Source organism: Danio rerio, chromosome 9 (assembly GCF_049306965.1).
Source record: "Danio rerio strain Tuebingen ecotype United States chromosome 9, GRCz12tu, whole genome shotgun sequence".
Classification (NCBI taxonomy): domain Eukaryota; kingdom Metazoa; phylum Chordata; class Actinopteri; order Cypriniformes; family Danionidae; genus Danio; species Danio rerio.
The window spans coordinates 25,847,584-25,872,546 of NC_133184.1; the positions used below are offsets into that span (position 1 = coordinate 25,847,584).

Sequence of the window (24,963 nt, forward strand, 5' to 3'; positions counted from 1 at the left end):
TGAAAAATCAGACAGTGTTTCCAAAAGGCATAATACTCTCATATTATTTTATTGTAAGCAAGTTAATACTAAATCTTATGTACATTGGCAGAATAGAGTCTGGACTCCAGCATAACATAGTACAGATTGGCACACACATTGCCTCTCCTACACAAAAGACGGAAAAAAAACAGATAGGAGTGAGAGTTCAGGCATTTCAGTTCAATTTCATGGTATTCACAGGCTCCCACAGGAAAATATAGCTATTTTGGTGCATCATTGTGGTTACAGTGGTCTGAACTGCTGTACCATTCTCTGGGCCTTTGTACAGATTCTATGTGGAATGGAATCTAAATGGAAATTCCTCCTACAAGAACATGCTTAATTTCTGATTTTAATACGATGGGTTACAGTTACATTATATTTTTAGGTTAATTCAGGGCGGTATGCTATTTGAGCAGACATGCTAGCATTAAACAAGCTTGGGGACAAGATACCAGTGGCACAAGGGAGTAACTATGCTTCTCAAAGTCTCCAAAGTAGATTGAAGTCAGAGGGCTAGAAACAGCAATATTTAAGTGTGGACCTCAACAGCAGCTTCAGTCGACGGCACAGATGCAGGCGCTTCTTTAGCAGGTCCTGACTCTTTCTCCTCCTCTTCCTTTCCATTTTCATCATTCTCATCAGTGTCATCATCTTTATCCACTTCCTCTTCAGCCAGAGTTACAGATGGACCATTTTCCAGATCTCCGCCCTCATGCGAAACGAACACCTCTCCATCTGCGCTGCCTGGTGTTAAGGGAAGATGATGCTCTTCTCCATTTGTTTTCTCATTTGGGGAGTGTAACTCAGCCACAGGCAGCTCACCATCAGGTCCTCCAATATTGGAAACCTCCACTGCGCTGAGGATCCTGGGTGTGCTCTCGGACTGCTGGGAGGATTCAGGGTCTCCATCTCGGACCTTCTTGACGTTGAAGGTCATTGGAGCGATATGGAAGGACGAGTTCTTGGATGAGGAGCTCTTCGGGTGGTGGGGGCTGAAGCTTTTCTTGATCTTGTCAATCTGTTCTTGGGGCATGATCTTGTTGATCTTCTTCTCAATGCTGCTTCTTGAGAAGGCCTTCTTTAGACTATCCACCTTCTTCAAACTGGAGCGCTTGAACTTGTTAGCACGAGAAGGCTCCAGACGTTCACTTTCCAAGCCTGGGAAGTTTTCTTCATGCAGATCTACCATGGAGTCACTGCCCCCCTCTGCCATAGGACTTGTTGCTCCTTTTTCCTCCTCATTATCATCAGAGGAGAGGCTGATGGTCTGCAGGCCCTCATATTCAGAGTTTATATCAGTGAGTGGAGTTGGTGCGGATGGACCAATTTCATCCTGAGAGGTGGAGGCCAGGCTATCTTTAGTGAGCAGAGTGGCGGGGATTTCATTGTCCTCCTAAAATTGGAGAAAAAGACAATGTGGTTACCAAAAACGTTCTATCTAAAGATACAGCGTATATAAATATTTTTGGGGAGAAATTTTTAGTTTTTTTATACAAAAAAAAAAGCAACAAATGGGGTTTCCATTTATTTTGGCAACATTACATATTTTGATTCATATGGTGCTATTTTTGATAGCAGCATTAGCATATATTTGAGCTGCATGATTCTGGGTAAAATGAAAATCGCCATTTTTTTTTTGCTTAAAATCAAAATCACGATTTTCTCAAGATTCTGTTGATGTAAAAAAAAGGTTAATATGAAGAGGCTATTATTATTGTTATTTCTCAAACATATGGTAAAACAACAATTATAATACTATGTGTAGGTCTACTGTTGGTGATAACGCTGAATTTTGAATAGACTTTGAATGGTGGACTTGAACAGGCTGGTAAATTGGTCAGTAAAGTGATAACATTAGAATACAAATCATAATTCTAATGTTGAATTATTACGTTTGAGACATGTGCTTGCAATCTGTCATTGACAACATTATTAGACCATTTTTCCACTAGTAAAATCAGACATCAGATTCCCTCTTGCAACATATTCAACATTATATAGGCTTGAGTAGTCATACTGACACAGTTAAACATTTATTTTCATGCACCACACTGTGTGTTCGTTATGAAAGAAAAAACATATTAAATGCTTGTCGTAATCAAAACTCTAAAATGCAATGATTATTTAAATGACGTGCACGCTTTCAGTTTCATTTTTACTGCTATTGATCATAGTTCCTGCACAGCTCCCAAACGATCGCTCTGTGCCACAAGCTGAAAGTTATTTACAACTTTATTACCTGTTATTCACAGCCTATGCAAGCTCTGTTCTAAAACAACAAGACACGGCAGATTTTGTTCTTCGTGCCTTTATGGCTGTTCATCAAGACAACCACAAGGTTTGTTTGAGCTCGCATCATCCATGGCTCGTTTTTATATGTATGTAGTATTTCCATGTAATGTCTCGGCCGTGTATTTAAAAAACATGGCCAGGGGCGAACTGGCCATCTGGCAGACCGGGCAGTTTCCGGCTGGGTCGACAAACTTTTTGGGCCAGGCTGACCATCTTCTTATAATCTGATCGGCCCATAAAACACTTAGCAGACTGTCATGTTTTTCAGCCTAAGTGATTGACGATCCTCTGAGCTGTGACGCTCTAAAAGTAAGATGTTTCTTTTCCGGACAAAGCAACCCGTGTGACAATCTGCAGCCCATTGGTTATTTTCTTTATTAACATTGGGCTGTCCAAATCACAAACTTCCATTTTGGGCTCTGTGTAAGCGTGCAACGTAGGTGTGTATTTGTCAAAATAGTCGAGAGTCATGCCTGTTTCTCACGGGCGGGAGAGCAGAAGCGACGAGCAGGCATTTGCCTTTTGCGTCTGCACTCTGCAGCGTGGAGCGGAGCACAGATCAATATATTCCTGTCCATCTAGATACCTATCTGTCTATATAAATATACTCTATTTTTAAAACTTTTAATCTGCAACACAGCCTGCGGCAACATCCTCTTATGCTGTTTCCTTAACCTGCAAGTCTTTATTTTACAAATTATAAGGAATGTCTGCTTCTTAAGCTCTATGAGGGGTGTCAGTCGTGTATTTTAAGATGCACTCGGTCAGAATCAATCACATGAGATATCATGACATTGTGTTTTGGATTGTCAGCATGATGTAGGCTTATAGTGACAATAATATTTATACAATATGGTTATAATGATATTTATATATGACCAAACTAGTGTGCAACTTAAGCAACTTTTTTTACATTTAGTTTTGTAGTTCGGGCTCAAACAAATATTTGTTGCATTTTTCAATTGTTTAAGTTTGTTTGATTGACAATGTAAAAGTTAAACATTTATTTAAGGGTCTCTGATACATTGCTTTTATTATTTATCTTTATTTTATTATACAACATTAACTGTGTGCGTCAGCGGGCAGTTTTTGTTATGCTCATTATTTACTAGGCTCCCTTAAAACACACAGGCAAACACAAGATGGACTTCCAGTGTGGATTAAAATTTTATTATAATAACAATAAAAAAAGGTTTTAATTTGTCAACTCTCGTTATTTCCTTTATATGGCTTTTCTGCTTTTATAGAATGGAAGTTAGTAAACAAATTCAAGGGCGTGCACAGATGGGGAGCATTTTTGATTGATGTAGTGGGGCGTTCTGGCCCTGAACATGGCGGTTTCTTTGTTTTTATTCTAGCTAGCTCCACGAGATCGTGACGTATCTCTGTAACCAATCAGCGTTCAGCTGCGTGTGTAGCTCCACCTTTTGGTACCCTTTCTCGTGTTTGGTACCCTTTCGAAAGGGTGCCGAAATATGGTATGGTTCGGTACGCTTTTTGACAGTGGAAATGGCCATAAAAGCACACCGAACCGTACCGTACCACTCAGTGGAAACGGGACATAAAGAAGACATCACTTACAGGCACACGCCCACCCTCTCTGTGGTAACAGCTCACATCATTACATGAAAAAAGAAATACATTTTAGGGTGAATTATACCTAATAAATACAGTATGTGACTCTTTCAGCAACATTTGGAGGTGTCCATGTGGCTGAGCAATGTAAAACAACATTAAGACTTGTGCGGCCGTCTTTGCTTCTCTCCTGTACTTGAAATTATGATTGGCAGAAGATTAAGATTGTCTAGGGGGTTGAATCGAGATTGTGATCGTTTTTCAATTAATCGTGCAGCTTTAGCATATATGTGGATGAGAAAATATTGTATCACTTGTTTCTTCTGCCTCTTCGACTGATTTTAGATCAAAGATGCTGTACTTAGAAGACAAATTGAGTAACTGTGAAAATATGGAAAGCCAGTAGGAGTAACAGGAAAACTACACTTTTGTTAAAAAGATAATATTCTCCCAAGTCATTTACATTGTATAGAGGTTATGGATGCATTATATACATGGGAATCAAACCCTGGGAATCTGCACCGTACTCAACTGTAAAGAATTGTTTGTCGGTCTAAATGAATATTTTTGTACAAATAAATAAAACAAAGGGATGAGTCAGATTGCTCTGCTGTTTTTTTTAACTTATGTTGTGCAATTTGATGAAAAACCTGTTTGTTGCAGAGCTAGCTAAGCAAAAGGCATGTGGAGGCACTGTCTTGGAGTTACTCCAAAATAAGGATGGCAAAAGGTTGAGGTTTATGCCAAATTCCCGCCAAATTCCAATAGAAAAAAAATGAATCTAAAACTTACATGTATAAAATGTAAACTGAAATCATTTAATTGCATTCCTATTCTGAATGTTTTTGTCATTTTTATGATTGTTTTTGGCTATATTTGTCTGTTATAGCTGTACATGTTACCATTAACATCAAAATTGATAGATAATGCAAAGGCAAATCACTTAATATGTCCCATTCATTCAGATCTCTACACAGACAGTGCAGCACGTTTGTCAACCGCTCTCCTTTCTCACACACACAGACCCCCAACACACACACACACACACACATGCCTGCAGAGCTTTACAGGGGTTATGCTTCACGCTTAAGGAGCAAATTGAAGATATGACCCTCAGGGAAGGGCGGATTAGCAGCACGAATGAAGCTTTTGCACGCTCACCTGCTCCCTCCTAAGGGCACTAAGCACACTCCCAGTAATTCAGAGAGAGCACAGTATATCTGTCCAAGCTCTAAACATCTAAATGACAGATTTGTTATTGTATCCAATGCAGTATTTTTAGTTTGAAACTGCACATTCAAGTTGGGATTTGTTGAGTATAAGAAGATCTCACTAAATAAAAAGATCTAGTAATAATGGAAAATATGTTTTCATTGTAATTCTATGAAGTAATGTCTCCATAATAGCAGGCTAAATATAACTTTCTTTATACATCCGAGGTTAGTTTTTGACAGCCAGAAAATAATAGTGGTAACATTCTTGGCACTCCCATAGTTGTTTACATCAAAAGAGCTGTAGTTCTTTCTTAGCAGGTCTAACAAACACATTCAACACTCTTCACCATAAAGATAAACCCCCTTGTGTTATCAGTGTGAAACATTTGCTAACAATATAAGCTTGCTAAAACAACAGGCTGTAGTTTTTCTTTACAGTGTCATCACTAGCTGCAGGTCTGGTATGCGTAACACTCACATTTTCGTTGTGTTATTCTTCTAGATCATTGTCAGCTGGGATTGTATCGACAACATTGTTGTATATGGCATGCAAAACTTCACAAAAATGTAAAAAATGAACCTCTTCCTTCTTAACTCTGTTGAAAGCTGAGAGATCTTTAAGATCAACTGAAGTAATGCACTCCATAATATGGAACAACCTCATAATGCTAAGACAACCTGAATCTCATGCCTTGGCACAAATCTACAATAATGAGAAGATGGTTTACAAACTCCAGAGAAAGAATTCAGCTCCCACATTATACAATCAATAAAAACCCCAATGACATTCTGACAAATATGACAATAACTGTTCCAAAAGTGCATTTATTAAAATTTGATACTTAAAAAAATACTAAAAGAAGTTTAGTGCTTGTGCTCCCCTTGGTTAACATTTCACCTTTGAAAACCCACTTTAACCCTTAGGGCATTAATCTAGTCAAACCCAGTGTTAACTCTGGGCTAACCTGTTTCTTGATAGGTGCACGTATACAGAGTAACACCCCTCAGGTTCAAGAGGCACATGGAAACCAGAGCTGGGAGTTGGCTGGCTCAGTTAGTGCTATAAAAGTATCAGCTTTTAATTTGTTATGTGTCTTCTACAATTGTATTCTATTTCATAATTAATAATAGAGTGAAACTCAGGTGACATCTTGTTTTCAGCCAACAACAATTTTATATATTTGAGTTTTTTTATATATTGAGATAAAGTTGTATATATATATATATATATATATATATATATATATATATATATATATATATATATAAAGAAATTAAAATACACACACACACACACACATATATATATATATATATGTGTGTGTGTGTGTGTGTGTGTGTGTGTGTGTGTGTGTGTGTGTGTGTGTGTATTATTAGAGACATTTTCTGTGTACAAAATGTGTTGGTTCATCACAAATATAATTAGTTTGTACCTCAGGGTCTTGTCAAAAGTGTATACATGAAACATCTCTATTAACCTGGGAAATTTTGAACTCAGTTTGATGGCTTTATTAAAAGAGTCTCAGCAGTAAAAATGTCTTTACATGTTTAATAATACTAAAATGTCGATATAATTATGTTTGATAAAACTCATTTAATGAGGTACAGAATCAACAATTCTGTATCCACATAAAAATGCTGAAACTCAAATAAGGAGTCTCGATTTTGTACATGGCACTCTTCATTTATCTTTTGCATTCTTAGCTGAAGCGGTTTGAGTCTTTTTATCCTTTTTTATCCACCTTTCTTAACATTTGTTTCTCAGCGCTGTAACACGGTGATTAATCAAGACATTTGCCATTCAGATTTTGACCTTTATCTAAATACACAATGGCTTGTGAAGCTCAGAGGAAGACAAAGAGAAGGCAGCTGAAAAAAGAGAGAGGGAGAACTTTTGAAAACATTGTGTCACATGCTGATACCCCTGCTCCAGTCTGTAATGGGAGCCTGGATAATTAATGCACCCCACTGGAGGCCTCCGGACTTTTTGGAGTGGAAACATCGAAAGAGATGAGAGAGACTGCTGTATGTATGTGTGTGTGTGTGTGTGTGTGTGAGTGTTTGTGTATATTTGTGTGTGTATGTGTGTGTGTGTGTGTGTGTGTACAAGGCTCACATAGGACATGAACAGACATTGCAGAGGCAGCAGAAAGCATAGAAACGAAATGAAAGACAAATATTAGAGGATGAGACTATTAAAAAGAAGAAAAATGCACACAAAGTCTAGTGTTAGCAGGGAAAGTGCTTTTTGATACAGACATGAACAGAGGAGCTTCTCTCAGACAGTCACAGAGTCAAGACATTGTTGCTATTTATTTTTATGTTGCTATAGAAAGTTTTAAAATAGCTTCACAAATTTAAAGGTGCCATACATCTGGATATACCCAAGCATAGTTTTATTAGAAGTTCAGTACATAAGTATTTCATACAATGGGTCTTAAACACTCATGTTGACCCTGTCAGTAAGCAATCCTTGGGATTAACAGGCCAACTAGAACAAAACACAGGTCATTACTATAAACTGCATTTGATTGTCTATATATCTCCTTATGAGATTATATCTATAATGATCCCATCCCCCACCAGATAATCTTTAAGTTTATCTAAGGTTGTATTAAACATACCATAAATTATGTTTGTGGGACTCTTATTTTAAAAAAGGAAGAGACAGGAAGATTAAAGGAGCAGTTCTGTAAAACAGGCAGTTCTGCGTTTAATCAGTTTACTGCTCATCAGAAAACAAAATAATTGTTATAAGGATACATATATTCAGCAGCACCTCAAATACATGTAAGGTCTGTTCAAATGTATCTTTTGTTAGTTTAAAACGTATATTATAAAAAAATGTTGCGTATGTTTGAAAATGAGGCAACAAACACATGTGAACTGCTGAGCTTAATCGTTTATTGCACACTTAAGCACTGTATCATATCACTCAGCTCTTACTGTGGTTTTGCTGGAGTGAAAATGCCAATAAACCTTATAAAACAAATCTGTTTATGCAGATGTTGATATTAACTACGGCCTGCCTTTTCAATCTTTCAACTTTAAATACATCTCTGTTGGGTCTCATTTGTCGGATGTAATTGTAATTTAGCCTACAAAAGATAACTCATGAGCAGTAAAGGAGAAGCAGACTTAGTTACTAGCTCACTTTCACCTAACGTGACCGTTTCTTGACTTTTGACCCTTCTCTTAGCTATATATATCAGAGAGCAATTTGAAACACTGAATCAATGCACTCTATGGCACCTATAAATAGGAAAGCAAAATAATTAATAACGTAAACTTAAAATAAAAAAAAAAACAAGACGGGTTCTGCTATAAAGTAGCAATGACAATAGTGTCATGTCTCAGCTTCTGTTATGAAAAATGAAACGTTTCAGTTCTGTTGGGGAAAATGAAGTTTATCCTACAGGCTACTAAAAGTTAAATGTACTGTAATGTAGGCTACTATAAGCGAATGTGGGTATACACAGTGCACAGCATAAATACAGTACACCCCCTTATGAAAATGAATATTTTATCAATTTCTCAGTAAACATATTTAACATATTAAGATGCATCAAAACAAATATATTTATTAAAATAAGAGTGTGGTCATCTAACATCTTTAAGATAACTCATTTAAATTCAAATGAATTCAATGAACAAAAAACAAATGATACAGATTGATGGTTCACTTGAGCATTCTTTTTTAATTAAATGTAATATTTTGTAACAAATTCATTGAGGTCTACTAATTTTTGCACCGTGATCTTAAGTTTGTTTGTTTTTTTAATTAGTTTCTGTTTTAACTCTGGTACTGACTGAATATAATATAATTGTCTTATTGTATAGCATCCCATATAAAGCATTTAAGGGGTGTGTTATGCTGGGGAGTGTGTATCCCTTATTTTATTGTGTCTAAATTGTAGCAGAACCGTCTAAATAAAATGAATGCAGTATATTGTCTTTGTATTATATGTAACATTATCCAAAAATGACTTTTGTCATTTTGTCAGTTAGCATGCAAATCTGACTCTGAAGATGTCTACACCATCTGCATGCTTTGTTGGTAATGGATGTCTAACTATTTAACCCACTTCAATCCAATTATGTAACATGTTTACGAGTATCTGAAGATGAATCACACATCTAATTCCACGTCATGCACCATCAGCCTTGGAATGATTTAAAAAAATAAATAAATAAACATGCCCATGAACGCATTGGACAAAAATGTGCTCACTCATCCGTTACCTGTTTATGGTGTGTGGAAGAAGTTCAGGGAATCTTTGGCTTCGCTCTAGATGGAGAGAATAAGTGGAAAGCGACGGCCAGCTGGCTTGAACACACAGTTCAGTGAGATGCCGGGCAAAGAAATGTGCTATCAAAGCCTCAGATCTGCGGCAATGTGGTGAAAACTATGGGAAAGTGATACTTAAAGGGCTATCTGTGGATTTTCAACAGTCTGACTGCAGACCTTTACTGGCCGGAAAACTGAAGCATATTTACTTCTTTTAAATGTAAACAAATTCTGACTTATTGACTGAGCTGATGAGAAGTGAGCTTTCTTAAAAAGAGACCTGATTGCATCTTTCTCTCTCAGGTTGATATTAAAAAAGCTTCATTGTCTCTGTCTGGCCACTTGAATTAATCGCAAGATTAGTCATGCTCCCTCCAGTATCATTTTTCCAATTAGACTGTATTTATTTGAGTGAGTCCAATAACACCTGCAAAATGAGTGTGTCTGGATGATTTAATCTTCACAGGGCTTGATTTTTCAGATCTCACTCCACCTCAGCCTTGACAGATTTCTGGTTTAAATGATAAGTTTGAGCGGAGCATATCAAAGGACTTGTCTATATCTAAAAACTAGTCAGTAAGCTTTAATTATATAAAGCAGTGAACCATTTAGCTAGTTTGCTGCAGGTGGCATTTATAATTCTGGGGGCATTCTCAATCAACATTTGACTGGACAATAATTTTTGAAGTGCAAGATGAGTCATAGTGAGCTTAACATTGATCCCTTGCAAACATTATTAAGCTGGGTGCAGTAGGGATCATGGCAAGGGTGCTTCAACAGCACAAACAAACGCATTCTGAATGGGAGATTATATATCATCAATAAATGTACACATCTCTACTATTTGTAATATTAATTTACATTTAAGCATTTGGCAGATGCTTTCATCCAAAGCAATTCACACCTGTGAACACACAGATGGAGCAGTGGAGGCTGCCTGAAAAGCATTTGGGGGTTCGGTGCCTTACTCAAGTGAATCACCTGAGCCATGGGTCAGGGTGAATGTGAGTGCTGGATATTCACTCTCCTCGACAATCCCTGCCAGTTCTGAGGGCTCAAACCCGTGACCTTGGACTCCAAGTTTAACTCTCTAAACATTAGGTCCAGCTTTTATGTGTAAATGATACAATTTTCAACTAAAATTGAGAAAATTGAGGAAGAAAAAATCATTAGCAAAGACTTGTATTCAAAGCGATTCACAGCATTACTGTTAATACAGGATATTACTTGCTACTTTAATATTATCTTACTCTCTTTTACACTAATTTGCACTTGTTCTGTGAGCTGTAAATCCTGCATACTTTAATTTGATTGGCCAACTCAATTATTATGACACTGACAAGCACAGTTAAAAGCCTAAAAACAACATTTAAAACCATCCTCACAACAAACAGGCATGAGTTTTACAGTGTTAATGGTGGTTACAGCCTTGTAAAAACAAGTGAAGCACCGTAGATGCTTTATAGTTCTTGTAAATTTAAACAGAATAAAAATATACAAGAGAAAAATAAAAGAAACAACGAAAGGAATAAAAGTTAGCTCTGACTAAGTGTTTGCAGGGTGAACATTAGCAGTTGAGTAGTACGACAGACGTTCAACTAGTTGTAGTGTAGAAAGTTGCCAGGGAAACAGTCAAATATCTGTCATTATACAAAATACTTGACTGCAGAACGCAACAACTGGCCAATCAGGATGGAGTATTTTAGAACATAGTAACAGACAATCAGCTGCATGTGCGTGCAGCATGTTACTGTAGTGCAGAGATACAGGGAGGAGTCAAGTTGTCAAACCAGAATCCAGCACTGAGAGATGAAACATGTCTGAGCAGAGGAGTCTTTCTCTCTCTCTCTCTCTCTCTCTCCCTCTTTCTCATACATCAGTTTGTTTTCCATTGTTCTCTTCCAGTCCACTCTATCTGTTCTGCTGCTTCCTCCCACATTGCAATCTCTTAACTGGCCTTGAAGCTGCTTTCTTTTTCTTTCTTTCTTTCTTTCTTTCTTTCTTTCTTTCTTTCTTTCTTTCTTTCTTTCTCTTTGTTGGTTAAGGGTGGAGCTCAGGGAACAGCACATAAATCAAAAAGGAAAGCAGCCTAGTACAGAACAAACACAGATGTAATCCTACCTGAGCTTAAAAACATTACCAATTGATAAAATACTGTAACTTCTGAATTTGAACCAGCATATTATTATACTTAGATTTAGCCCGAACAAATCTGCAACGTGCACCAACTCCAATCAGCAATTTCTCTCAGAGTTGGAGAAAATAATCAATGACGAGATCAAATCAACACAAATTCAGATGAATGCCCTTTGTTGTTAAACAGAATGAACTGTGCACATGCACTGCACCAAGTGGATACAAATCTTTAAGAAAATCAAACTTTGATCGATGAAAGAATGTGTTTTGTTGTATAACCCTGTGTTATTGTGCAAAATTATCAGACTGGATGTGTTTTGTTCATCTGAATCTGCTCTCTCGCTATAAAAAACTCTTTGTCTTAAGGGGAGGGCCTGTAAATACTCGCTATCGGTTTCCTTCTCCCACCCTAAAAGACACTCACTTTCCCACAATTCGCTTGTACACACACATATTTGTTTTATCTGTCTTTGAAGATCCATGTTCTGAGGATTAAACATCTATGTTATGCAAAATTACACAATGTGCAATTAAACAAATGCCGATGGACTGACTGGTCAACCGTACGTGGCATTGTTTGGATCTCAGCAGACTTACATCATCCTAATGAAGGCGTTCCTCGGCACCTCCTGGCCAAAATAAACTCGAACAACGTTCCACAAGATTCAGAGGGCGAACTAATGAGGGGAATCGGAGCGACTACAAAGGTGTAAAAAATGACAGTTGTCAGATATTTTTGTGAACGCCCACTGCAGAAACACCTCAGCCAAAACTTTCCTTTCTTCAAAAACATGAAAGTAATAAAATATGCTTTATGACCATCCATTAAGGCCTCATGTTTGCCATCAGTCATGCAGCATGCCAAACTTCGCAGGCCTTGGTGAAGACGTTTACAGCGCATGTTATCCCTTATAAGTATAGAAATATTTTTTGTATGCCGGACGTCATGGAAAACATGCATTTATAAGCAGACTTCAGATCAGCAAAAAACAGCGTAAGCGAAACACGTTTAATGATCTTTTCAAAAGCACTGGCAACCCATAACACACAAAGGCTGAAGTTCCTGCAGTGAAGGGCCTCAGCACGTACACGCACATTTTTCAAGAATCAACACTGATGTATTCCTGAGAACACAGAAAGAGCAGTGATGCATTAAATACAAACAAACACAGGTCTAAATGGGCAGTAATTACTGCAGATCATTAGTGCTTGTTAAGGGAAACGAAGCAGTTGACCAGACTGTCTTTCTCCCACACACACACACATTTTCAGTGCCAAACTCAGTGTTTACTGCGTTTCCTTCTCTCTGAGGGCCCTTGTGTGTTCAAACCACACCTCCCCATTTCTAAATGCCTTTGCACGGTGCACAGAAAGTTTATAATTACCACACAGGCTGGGTGAGCATTGTTATATGCCAAAAAATAATATAAAACAAAACAAGACAGAGCAAAAGCACAACCAAAGAGCAATGGTGCTCTTCCAAAGCAAACTTCTGAAAGCAAATGGTTTTGTGACGCTCTCCCTCATGTTTGCAATCCATGTTTACTTTCAATAGAGTGTCAAAGGGGTGTTCACTGCACAGAACAATGCACCATTGTTTTACTAGCCTATGGGACATGGACGTGCACATCACTGTCCATGAATTAAGAGAGAAAGCAGGCAAATGTGTGGACTCATAAGAGCCGGTGAATCGATGATCATGCTTGCACATTGTTTTGAAGGTTTTCCATCAACTGGCTCACATTACAGTGTTGTTAAAACATAAGAAGACTCCCTGGCTAAATAGATTAAGTTGACATACTTGCAAAGTTACATATATTGAGTAGAAGATCTAGCTGGAGCATCAAAATAAAGTGTTAGCAGAGATTCTACTAATATTTCATCCTAGATGACCTCTAGTTACAAATTTAACATGGTTACACAGCTTCCAAGACAAAATAGACCATCAGAATAAAGTGTTACCAAGACCATTGTCACATACAGACGTGGAACAAATGTGAAAGATCACCTGCAGCTAAACATGTGTCTGTGTTTCATAATAAGGGAAAGTACATACCTATCGTGTTTTGATACTTCTTGAGGCACTTTACCGCATGGGAAGGTGTGTTTTGGCCAAAATATTGTATTAGACCTAAAACACCAGACTGTGAAACATGAGCTAATAAAAAGGAAACAAAGTTCAACATTATTTGTTGATTTCTTTATTCCAATTCAATTCCAAATTTGGTTTAGGTATTATTAGGGCCAGACAGAATCTGTTGACATTTTTAGCTATTTCTGCAGAGAATATTCAAGGTGATTTTGGGGGGTATCATAACTTAACCTTAATTTATGAAATAAAAATAATAGCTTTTGACTTTTATTTAAGGTTTACGATGGAAATCCAAACGATGGATCCACTTATTTGTCAAACAAAGCCATCATATAATATATCAACTAAAAGACAGAAAATATAAGTTTACAACCTGTATTGTAACTAAATCAAATTAACCCTTTCATATTAGCATAAGAATATTACTGAAAATAATTGAAAAACTGAATAAATATAAATTTACACACATTTGCACAAGTAAATAAACAGGCAATAAATTTGCAGAAAACTGCGAGTTTCTGCGAGTGCAGATTCCGTGTGGGCCAAGGTATTATCTTCATTAATGGGTCAAAATGTCGCCAAAAGATAGTATTACTCATATTATTAAAATCAAATTATACTGTCTTTTTATCCACATGGAGAAAACAGCTTATAAATCGTGAAATCAGTCAAATTAAATTGGTATATTCTATGACGCAACCAGAGCCCTCACAGAATACTTATTGTACTTTTACATTTTCATAGTATAAAATTAATGAAACGGTCCCATAAAGCACGGAAAGCCAACATGCATGTGTAAATGTACACCGAATTGCAAACATATGTAAATATGCCCTATACTTTGTGGTCTGTAAGACTTTAGAAATGTTTTTGAAAGTAGACTTTTCACAAGGCTGCATTTATTTGATCAAAAATGCTGTAAAAGCAGTCCATTATTATAAACTAATACAATTTAAAACAACTACTTTAATATAGGATATATACTCTCTTTCCTTTTCTGTGAGTCTTTTCATCTTACAACAAATTCCCAAAGTAGTTATTACAATCTCCTCCAGCAAACTTTCTGCAAGCCTGCACTCATGCCAAAGTGTTTTAACAGGCTGATTATCACTTTAGAAAATCACCTGCTGCTAGCGATCTCAAAGGGAACGCTTAAGACTTGGGATCAGCCATTAGTCGCATGGTTCAGCCCCATGGCCTTCCTCTCTGACAGCAGGATTAGTCAAGAGTCATCGCCCAGATAATCAACTCTCTCAACACTGATAAAGCGCTCTTATTAAAGAGACTTTATTAAAAGCAATTTCCCCAAAAGTTCCTGTCTTCCCTTGAAGTCTTTCTAAAGTTCATCATTCTGACTTTTTAGACATAAGATAAATCTAAAGGCCCATTTAAACCAATGAAGATGACTATAATGACGATAATACATACGATATATACAGTTGAAGTCAAAGTTATTAGCCCATTGCCATGGTGGTAGTGTATAATATTTTTCTTCTTATTTTGCAAGACACTAGTATTCAGCTTAAAAGTGCAATTTAAAGACATATAACTAGGTTATATGTTAACAGGCACGTTAGCATAATTAGGAAAGTTATTGCATAACAGTGTCAGCTGTGTAGACAATCGAATAAAATCTTAAGGGGGCTAATAATATTGACCTTAAATTTGTTTGTAAAACTTTGCTTTTATTCCAGCCAAACTAAAAGAAACAAGACTTTCTCCTGAATTATAGGAAACACTGAAAATTGCCTTGTTCTGTTAAACACCACTTTCACGTGAGGGCTAATAATTTTGATTTCAACTGTATATACACACACATACAGCAACAACAGCCATTTAGAATCTATTCTGCTTCATAAAGCTTGAGCATTTAAAGCAGCAGAAAACAAAACTGCAAAAACTCTAGTCAACATCTAGCAGCACTTTGAGAGTCAACCCACACCCTCCTCAAAAACAAAACATATACAGGCAAAACTAAATAATACTCACGGCTCTCGACGATTTTCATATCTTTTGAAGTGAAATGATAGGCCTGTGCAAGAAACACTTGCAAGTGTGTTCTTTTGCCCATCAATATCATAACTGCTGATCATCCTAAATGCTGCAATCATACATACAAATCAAGATTATGTTATGGTATGTGATCTGTTGCACACACACACTTTGTCAGAGTGCCAAGGCTGTGTTCATTCATCCATTTTCCTTTGGATTAGTTTACATTTCAGAGGTCGCCACGGCGGAATAAACCGCCAAATATTCCAACATATGTTTGACGGAGCGGATGCCCTTCCAGCTGCAACCCAGTACTGGGAAACACCCAAACATGATCATTCACATACACACTCATACACCAAGGCTAATTCAGCTTATTTAGTTCATCTATTAAATAGTGCATGCCTTTAGACTGTGGGGGAAACAGAAACCCTGGATCCACCATGCAAACTCCACACCAAAATGCCAACTGGCCCAGTCTAGACTTGAACCGATGACCGCCTTGCTGTGAGGTGAGAGTGCTAACCACTGAGCTATCATGCAGCGCTGTGTATAAAAGATAAATATGTTGCAAATAATGTTCAGTTTCTTACACTCATATCTTCAAGCCTTAATGAATCATCTGCAGCCACAAGTATTCATTCTATTTTGCCTGTTGTCATTGACTTGCATTTCAATAACTGTCAAGGACCATGGTTTTATCTTCTTAGGTGTTCTGCTAATGAAAAAAGCACACCTACAACTTGGATGGCCTGAAGATGAGTAAATTCGGGAAAGTCATCAACGTATGGGAAACAACTACATTTGAGACATTTTATGCTAGCTAATTCCTTAATGATCAGGTGCTGACGTGATGGAGGAGGACATATGACTCAAAGGAGCTGAATAGAAGTCTGTTTTGATCCTCTCTATTGAGTTTCAAACACTTGCTTTTGACATTTAGCTCATTCTGCTATTGAATAACCTCAGCCTCAGGAAAGCTGATTCGCAGGAATCATTTTGAGAAGCAGAACTACAACACCCCAGAGAAATGCCTCTACCTGCTTCTACAAGTTAAAGATCACTGTCCCAGCGTGTAAAAGCTGCATGCGGTTTGCTCCAGGGCAATCAGATAAGAATACTCTTCTAAAAGCTTGAGCCCGACGCAGTTGCTTAAACCAACAGGACGCACCCTTCACATTAACCAACCAGAATACATAAAGTATAATAGCATTTCCTGGGTGTGTAAAATTGTATAACCTTAACATACAAAACACCTCACTGAAGATTAGAACAAACTAAAGCACAGGTCGCAAGGCTGGTTTAGCCAGAAGACTTGACTTTGCAATCTCAGTTTGTTTAACAGTTATTTGTACGGAGAGGCTTTTAATCAAATGAGCCTGTCGTTAACAAGGTGATCTTTGAGCTTCATAGTAAGCAGAGGTGAAAAATGTGGGGCGTTTGAAGGGACCTTAATATCAGCTATAGAAACGTCCACGCTTACCTGCAAACACACACACACACACACACACACACACACACACACACACACCAATGCCAATCCTCTGTAATCTGCACACACTTCAAACATTTCATGCCATCTGCAGTCACAGGAAAAATTCCCATGCTGTTTAGTTTCATTTAAGATCAACCGCAAACTGCACACGTGTCCTGTCAAACATCAGTTAAACTCTTAAAAAACCACTCAAATCTAACATTTCTCGAAACAGGATTTAAATGCAAAACATGCATGTCGAGTTTAACAGAGTTCCTGTAAGAAGTTATAGCTATATATAACACAAATTTTACTATTAATTAAAAACAATTAAGCCTACTTTTATTTTAGAAAAAATTACGACAAAGTTTGCAGTTATGAAATAAATGCTTTCTATTTGGATATTTTCAAATGTAACTGATCCAGTGATTGTAAAGCTGCATTTTCAGCATGACTACTCCAGTCCTCCGTGTCACATGATCCTTCAAAAATTATCCCAATATGCAGATTTAGTGCTAAAGAAACATCCTACACTGTAAAACCCAACAGTCAACTTTATCAAATGAAATGAGTGTAGTTAACTCAAAATTGACTGAAAGTTAATTCTATTCATTTGAAAAGAGTTTTGAGCTCAGAGTTGAAGGTAATGAGTTAATTAAATATCTTGTTTCTTCAACTCAAATGGAGTAAATTTACAGTACTCATAAAGATTAGTTTAACTCAAATGGTTTGTAGCAATCGGTTTCTTCAAACGGTTTGAGTTGACTTATTGAGTTTTACAGTACTTGGTTTGAGTTCTCTTCATTTATCAGGTTTTACTGTATTCAGATTGCTTCAATTACTCAAATGGATTAAGTTCAAAGTACTCATTAGGATTAGTTTTTGAACTTAAATGGTTTGTTGCAATCGGTTTCCTCAAATGGTTTGAGTTACCTAAACATTTTGGGTTTTACAGTGTAGTTGTTGTTATTACTATTACTATTATTATTATTATTATCATGTGCTAATGCATATTATCTGTGGAAACTCTCGTAGTGTTTTTAAGAACTTTTTTATGTCTTTGGAAACTAATTCATTTTCAAATAGCATGCTGCAGTTTAAAAATTTTCACATGCATATTTTTTTTTCCATGTTCAATTTTTTAACTTACAGTTTTTACAAAAACTTCATTCTGACACAACAGATTGACTGTCAAACTAAAATTTACAGAAGACACCTTCACTGTATCAATAGTTCCTCAATCTTGCAAGACATATTCAGTATGAGAATCCTCTGATGACATATTAAATGAAGGAACATAGTGCAGCCCCTAAAAAAACTCAATGATACTTTAAATCTTGATATTTTGCCACTATGCTTCAAGCCACTAGCTTTTGCCCATGTATTAGCAAGAAGATTTGTATAATTTAAAATATTTATTATGATCACTTTTTCTTTTATCTATTTTAATAAGTGCGGGTTAGACTGTGTGTTGTATTAATTTGTTCAATAAATATATAGCGTAGAATGAAGATGAATCATTTATTTCACCAGTATTTCAATATTTTATATTCACAGAAGATCTTTATATCAACTTGTGCTTTCTGTATACAGTAGTCAGCCTTTGAAATGGATCATCACCTATGTTTTGCACAATTTTGAAAAACTTTTTTGATCCACTTCAAATACTTTTTTTGATACACTTTAAAAGACTACTCTACATAATTGCATGTCTCATTATTGACTGGTTTAGGTTTTTGTTCTCTCCAAAACTCTAAAGCATCTTCTCACCTGGAAGATAAGCACTTTGAAGTGGTTCCTCTTGAGCAGATGGGTGTGGTTGGCCTCTAGACGTTTCACCTGGCTGCTCTGCTTGTCCAGGCGCTCCTTTACCTCCTTCACGTTGTTGCCGGTCTTGCGCGAGCGCTCCAGCAGCTTGGCCACACTGTTGGCAGTGGACATGTGGCCCCTGGTGAGCCGGCTCACGTCGCCCTGCACCACCCGCACCGCCCCCTCCAGCTCAACCTGCTTTTTCTCCATCCTCCGCTGGTTTTCTTGCACCGTCTCGATCATCGCCGATAGCTTGTCCAGCAGTGCCACCACCGTGATGGCACTAACCTGGCTGCTTGGGGCTGTGGGGCTGGTTGGGGACTTGGAGCCAAGGCGGGTGAGGGTTTGGACGGGGGAAGAGGGCGCAGAGCCAGGACTGAAGCTGGGAACGAGGAGATCCTGAATATCCTGAGCATCCTGAACCGGTGGCGTCGGACTGCTCTCCTCTCTGGGTATGGAAGCGGTGCTTCGCTCAGCGTGAGAGGAGTCTTCACCCATCCTGGAGTCAATGCTGGTGCTTTGAAATGCAGTTGTTAGATTGACTCTCACAGACACTCTCCTGCCTTCTGCGCCTCTCTAAAAACAACATTCCCAACACTTCACTTAAAAACTCCCCACACACCCAGGGGAGGAGCCTGTTGCTCTGGCAGTTACAGACCAGCCCATCACAGTAATGTGAGTAAAGACTGTCAGTGTGAAAGTGTACCACTACGTTTCTGGATTTTCACTTAATGCAGTTTCAGTGTTGCTGGATCACCTTGAATTTGCAGATTATTCATGTTTGGATTGTTTGTGATATGGATGAAATGTTTTCAGGAAGTTTATTTGAGTGTCATGACCCACAGCAGTGCTTGTGTGAAGGAATGTGGGCCTGTGTACACGCACCTGAATGTCTCTTCATTTCTTCACGAGTCTCTGCTGGAGTTTCATCTTAGCTGTATTGGAGAAAAGGGAAATGTCACTTGGGAAAATATGGAAACCATTGTTTGAACAGTGAACGGCTCATCTGTGGCCGTGGCACCATGCCAGACACACACACACACACACACACACACACACACACACACACACACACACACACACACACACACACACACACACAATGTATTTAAGCATAGATCATCCAACAAGGAAAATACTGTCATTATTTCTCACCCTTGTGGCATTCTAAACCTTTATGACTTTCCTTCTTCTGTGGAACAAGACTCAATAAACTCAGTATAAAGTTTACACTGCTCCTTTGCATATATTAAAACTGGAAAAGTAGCAGGGCCTTGTCAAAAAAATATTGTCTTGGTGGCTACAAACAGCTTATACTATTGGTGACATTATTAAATGGTAAACTAAATGTAAAACATAATTATAATAAAACTAAATATTTTAAATGTGTACATCACATTAACACTATTTGAAGCAGCAAAGCACAATGGATTATAAGTACATTAGCATAAATTAAACTCAGGGTTGCTAACAAGTACATTGTTCATTAATCTGAATGAAGAAAGAGTAGTAAAAGCGTTTACTCATTCATAGATCCGTGACCATTAAAATGTAAACATTGTGAAATAAGGCTCACCTGAAATCTGGCGTGAAGCTCTTATCAAAGATAAACACGCCATGGCACATTATTCTCTTTCGACCAGAGGTCATTTTCTGGATAATGACAATCAATGTGGACAGGAAGGACAAAACGCATAACTTAGATATCTATTAGAGACTGTTATTACACTGACTAGAATCTGTCATAGAATAAAAACAATCTTTCACATCCGTTCATTTCTTGAGATAGTGAGGCCGCTCGCTTTTCCAGTCTCAGGCAGCCTGGATGCGCGCGCGAACACACACATACTCAATGAAAACACTGCTAATGTTTCCTCTGTTGTAGTTTGGCGTGGTGTGTGGATTCTTCTGTCATGTACTCAGATTATAGAAACAATGAAAAAATGTTACCCAAAGGGCCACACATCCACGCGAGACAAACACTGAAATACTCCAAAACACATTATATTATCCTTAAAAGATAGTTCAGCCAAGTGTTACTCACACAAATGTCTTTCCAAATCTTTTTCCGTAAAACAATAAAGAAAGGATGGCACTGACAGTTCTGTGGAACATCGTATGTACAAGAGGAAAAAGAGCTGCCATTCTGCGTGTTCAGATCAATCTGTTCCAAATCCAGCCATTGCATCGTGCAGGTCTGACCTCTGCAGGTAAAAGGTACTCACTGCAAAAATAATAAATAAATAAAAACAAAAACAAAAACTAAATTAATAGGCTAAATTAAAAATATTTATAATAAAAATAAGCTTATATATGTTATTAATATACTCAAACTAACAAATAAGTTACAAGTATTTATACACCATAGTTCAAGTAAATAAGAACATGATGGACCCATGTAGTTTTAACAGTTTAGATTTTTTTTACATGATGCTGTGCTGAGTTGAGTATGATACTGTAAAACATCTCAATAATGTTTCCAGTCAGCTAAAATATCTGTTGCTGATTCTGTGTACACTGTCTTTCTGTTTAGTTTCAGACATGTTATGGAGATGCCACTCATAGTTGCATGATTTGTGTTTCAGCATTATGGCAATACTCCCGAGTATGCAAAGGCATGTCACTGCAGAGCACACTATAGTTACGCCTGCTTTATAATTGCAGCCTTTGTTTGAGACTTGGATAGCTTTGCTAGTAAAAGGTTCTTCGATCTGACTGTAGGTGAATGCAAATCTCTCCGTGGCTGGCGAGAGAAGACGCTTCTGGCATTCCAGTAATGAGAAAGGAAAAGACTTCAGCCTTCATTAGCTGAATGATGGCAGACAGATCTCTTTCTCTCGCCTCTGAGACCTTTTGACCAGACGGGAAATAAAACGGTTGAAAGTAAAGACATCTGAGAGATAATTTGACAATTTTCCTCAGATCTTGAAGCCAGTATTTCTCAAAGCTTCTCCAATATGCACCTTTAAGGTTTATTTATTTCATAGAAGCTTCCAAACCAGAAATATATACTCAAAATTCATTTGCCAGGAAGAACCAAAACATTAAAAAAATGTTTTTAATATTAAAAAAGTTTTTTTTTATTGTTTTTTTTAACACTGTTATAATCTAAATAAAAAAATGGGATATATATATAGATATATATATTTATATATATATATATATATATATATATATATATATATATATATATATATATATATATATATATATATATATATATATACGGTTGAATTATTAGCCTCCCTGTTTATTTTTTCCCAATTTCTGTTTAACAGAGAGGATTAACACATTTCTAAACATTATAGTTTTAATAACTAATCTCTAATAAATGATTTATTTTATCTTTGCCATGATGACAGTAAATAATATTTGATTAGATATTTTTCAAGACACTTCTATACAGCTTAAAGTGATTTTTTAGGGCTTAATGAGGTTAATTAGGTTAACTATGCAGGTTAGGGTTATTAGGCAAGCTATTGTATAACGATGGTTTGTTCTGTAGACTATCAAAAATATATAGCTTAAAGGGGCTAATAATTTTAACCTTAAAATGTTTTTTTTTAAATAAATAAAAACTGCTTTTATTCTAGCTGAAATAAAACAAATAACACTTTCTACAGAAGAAAAAATATTATCAGACATATGGTGAAAATTTCCTTGCTCTGTTAAATACAATTTGGGAAATATTTTAAAAAGAAACAAATAATTAAAAGGGGGCTAATAATTCTGACCTTAACTGTATATATTTTTTGTGGTATTAAAAAGTTCCATAAATGTTCTTCATAGATCAGTCATATCCAATAAGGAATATTTATTTCAAGAGTATACTGTAAATTTTAAAAGTAAAACAAATTTTTTTAAATAGCCATAAAAAAGCATTTCAAAATAATGAAAAGGCCAAGTGACACTCAGACCAGCACTGAACATTATTCTGCTACAAAATGTTTTTATTTTTTTTGAGACAACAATAAACTGAAACAATATTATTTAATTAAAAGTGTAAAAAATAGAATGTATTGACTGTGAACATGTAGGCACTGAAGGTGCTGGAATGGATTAGGTATGTGCTTTCTTCACCTGGCAATTGATTCTGTGTTGCTCAGAATGCAAAATATGTCTAGTATGTATCTGTATCTTGCCCTTTAGTATCTGTCTGACTAGAACTCTAATGAAAATGTTCCATATGAAAATGAACAATGGTGTTAATACAAATAATGACACACACACACACACACACACACACACACACACACACACACACACACACACTGTTGTTAGTAAAGTAGCTAACCCATTGTAACTATGTCAAATATGCCTTTGCTACACTTACAACTTAACCATTGTATTTTTTTGTGTGAAATTGCACAAATAGTGTCAATTGAACCAATATGAAAAAAAAAACACCTCACTACACCTTTACTATATGAAAACGCAATAATTAATGTATTGTATCTTAGTGTCAAGCACACATCTGAGCATGCAAACAGCTAAATATTGGCCCATTACCATTAAAGATGTCTCTCAGCCCTGTGGCACACAGACGGTCAGACAGGACAGGAAGTGCTGGGACTCCACTGAACTTGTCTGAGGATGAGGGAGGAACAACTGCTGTAGACAAGGAACGTTCGGAATTTCTCTGTCCTGAAGGGTCCTGTCCTCCACATGACCTTTAGAGGTCAGGATATTCTCATCCCTACAGTTTATCATCACATGACTGATTGATTTCCCCCATTATTACTGATTAACAGCTATTTCTGCACCACAAAAGCTAAGACTGACAGTATCTGTAGTTGAGAGTTTAAAGCCAGTCATTATTATTGTGCATTTGATCTTTTTGTGATCAATAATACATTCATTCATTCATTTTCTTGTCTGCTTAGTCCCTTTATTAATCCAGGGTCACCACAGCGGAATGAACCGCCAACTTATTCAGCAAGTTTTTACGCAGCGGATGCCCTTCTAGCCACAACCCATCTCTGGGAAACATCCACACACACACACATTCACACACTGCGGACAATTTAGTCTATCCAATTCACCTGTACTGCATGTCTTTGGACTGTGGGGGAAACCAGAGGACCTGGGGGAAACCCACGCAAAGGCAGGGAGAACATGCAAACTCCACACAGAAACGCCTACTGAGCCGAGGTTCAAACCAGCGACCCAGCGACCTTCTTGCTGTGAGGCGACAGCACTACTTACTGCGCCACTGCCTCATCAATAATACATGTTAAATAATATTTGAACAACTTTAAAGGTATACATTGGAAAAATTGAGTTTATTTGAGATACTGAGATTTATAGTTTTCCCATAGGAACAATAACAATAATAATAAAATAAATAAACCGTGAGTCCCAATATGTACATAATGTAAAATAAAACATTCAGTGTATATAATTTGTCGCATAAGACTACTGGAATAAATCAATTTTGACTGAAAATATCAGGCAGAATGTATGAAATATCTGTCACTTTAATCAATTTAACCCTCTACTGCACGCATTGTAATAGATCTATAAAATATATATATTTGACTGTTTTTCTTTCCATACAGCATCAATGTCGAATAGTGGATCAAACTTAGAAATTTCAAATTTAGAACTCTCCTTATAACTAATAATTTTGTTGTTTGAATTGATTCAACTAAAGGGACTAAGCTGAAAAGAAAATGAATGAATGAAAAATTTCATTGGTGTTGCAGTACATACTTTCCATTATTCCAATAGTTTTCACATATTCCATTATTTTTCGCTGAATATTATTGAAAACAACCCTAATATTGTATTATTATGTATACAACATACAGTAGGTATAAATATTACCTCCAATTATAATTAATTAGTAATTATTATAACAAATAAATAACAAGTATATCCAGATGAATCAGAATAATGTAGCTAGCTAATGTTTATGCATTATACTATAGTACACCTGTCTTATCTGACAGCTTACCTATACTGTCTCCATCAATGCTCTTATCAAATGTCCAGTCTGCATCATTTTCATGGCCACTAAAACCCATCTCATCCTCTCTTTCATCTGCAGGAAGAGACAGTTCTGTCC

General features: G+C 36.8%; 1 protein-coding gene across 3 annotated transcripts; it reads right to left on the bottom strand.

Moving 5' to 3' along the window:
- Nucleotides 1-17: 17 nt before the first annotated feature.
- cavin2a (caveolae associated protein 2a) lies at nt 18-21,082 on the bottom strand. 3 transcript variants are annotated; one of them, XM_073911777.1, is made up of 5 exons: nt 20,941-21,082; nt 20,473-20,549; nt 19,782-19,831; nt 18,858-19,413; nt 31-1,417 (listed from the first exon to the last, which is right to left on the bottom strand). In XM_073911777.1, exons 4-5 carry the CDS (start codon nt 19,392-19,394, stop codon nt 554-556), a joined length of 1,401 nt encoding a protein of 466 aa, XP_073767878.1. In that variant the 5' UTR covers nt 19,395-19,413; nt 19,782-19,831; nt 20,473-20,549; nt 20,941-21,082; the 3' UTR covers nt 31-553.
- Between the last annotated feature and the right edge of the window lie 3,881 nt (nt 21,083-24,963).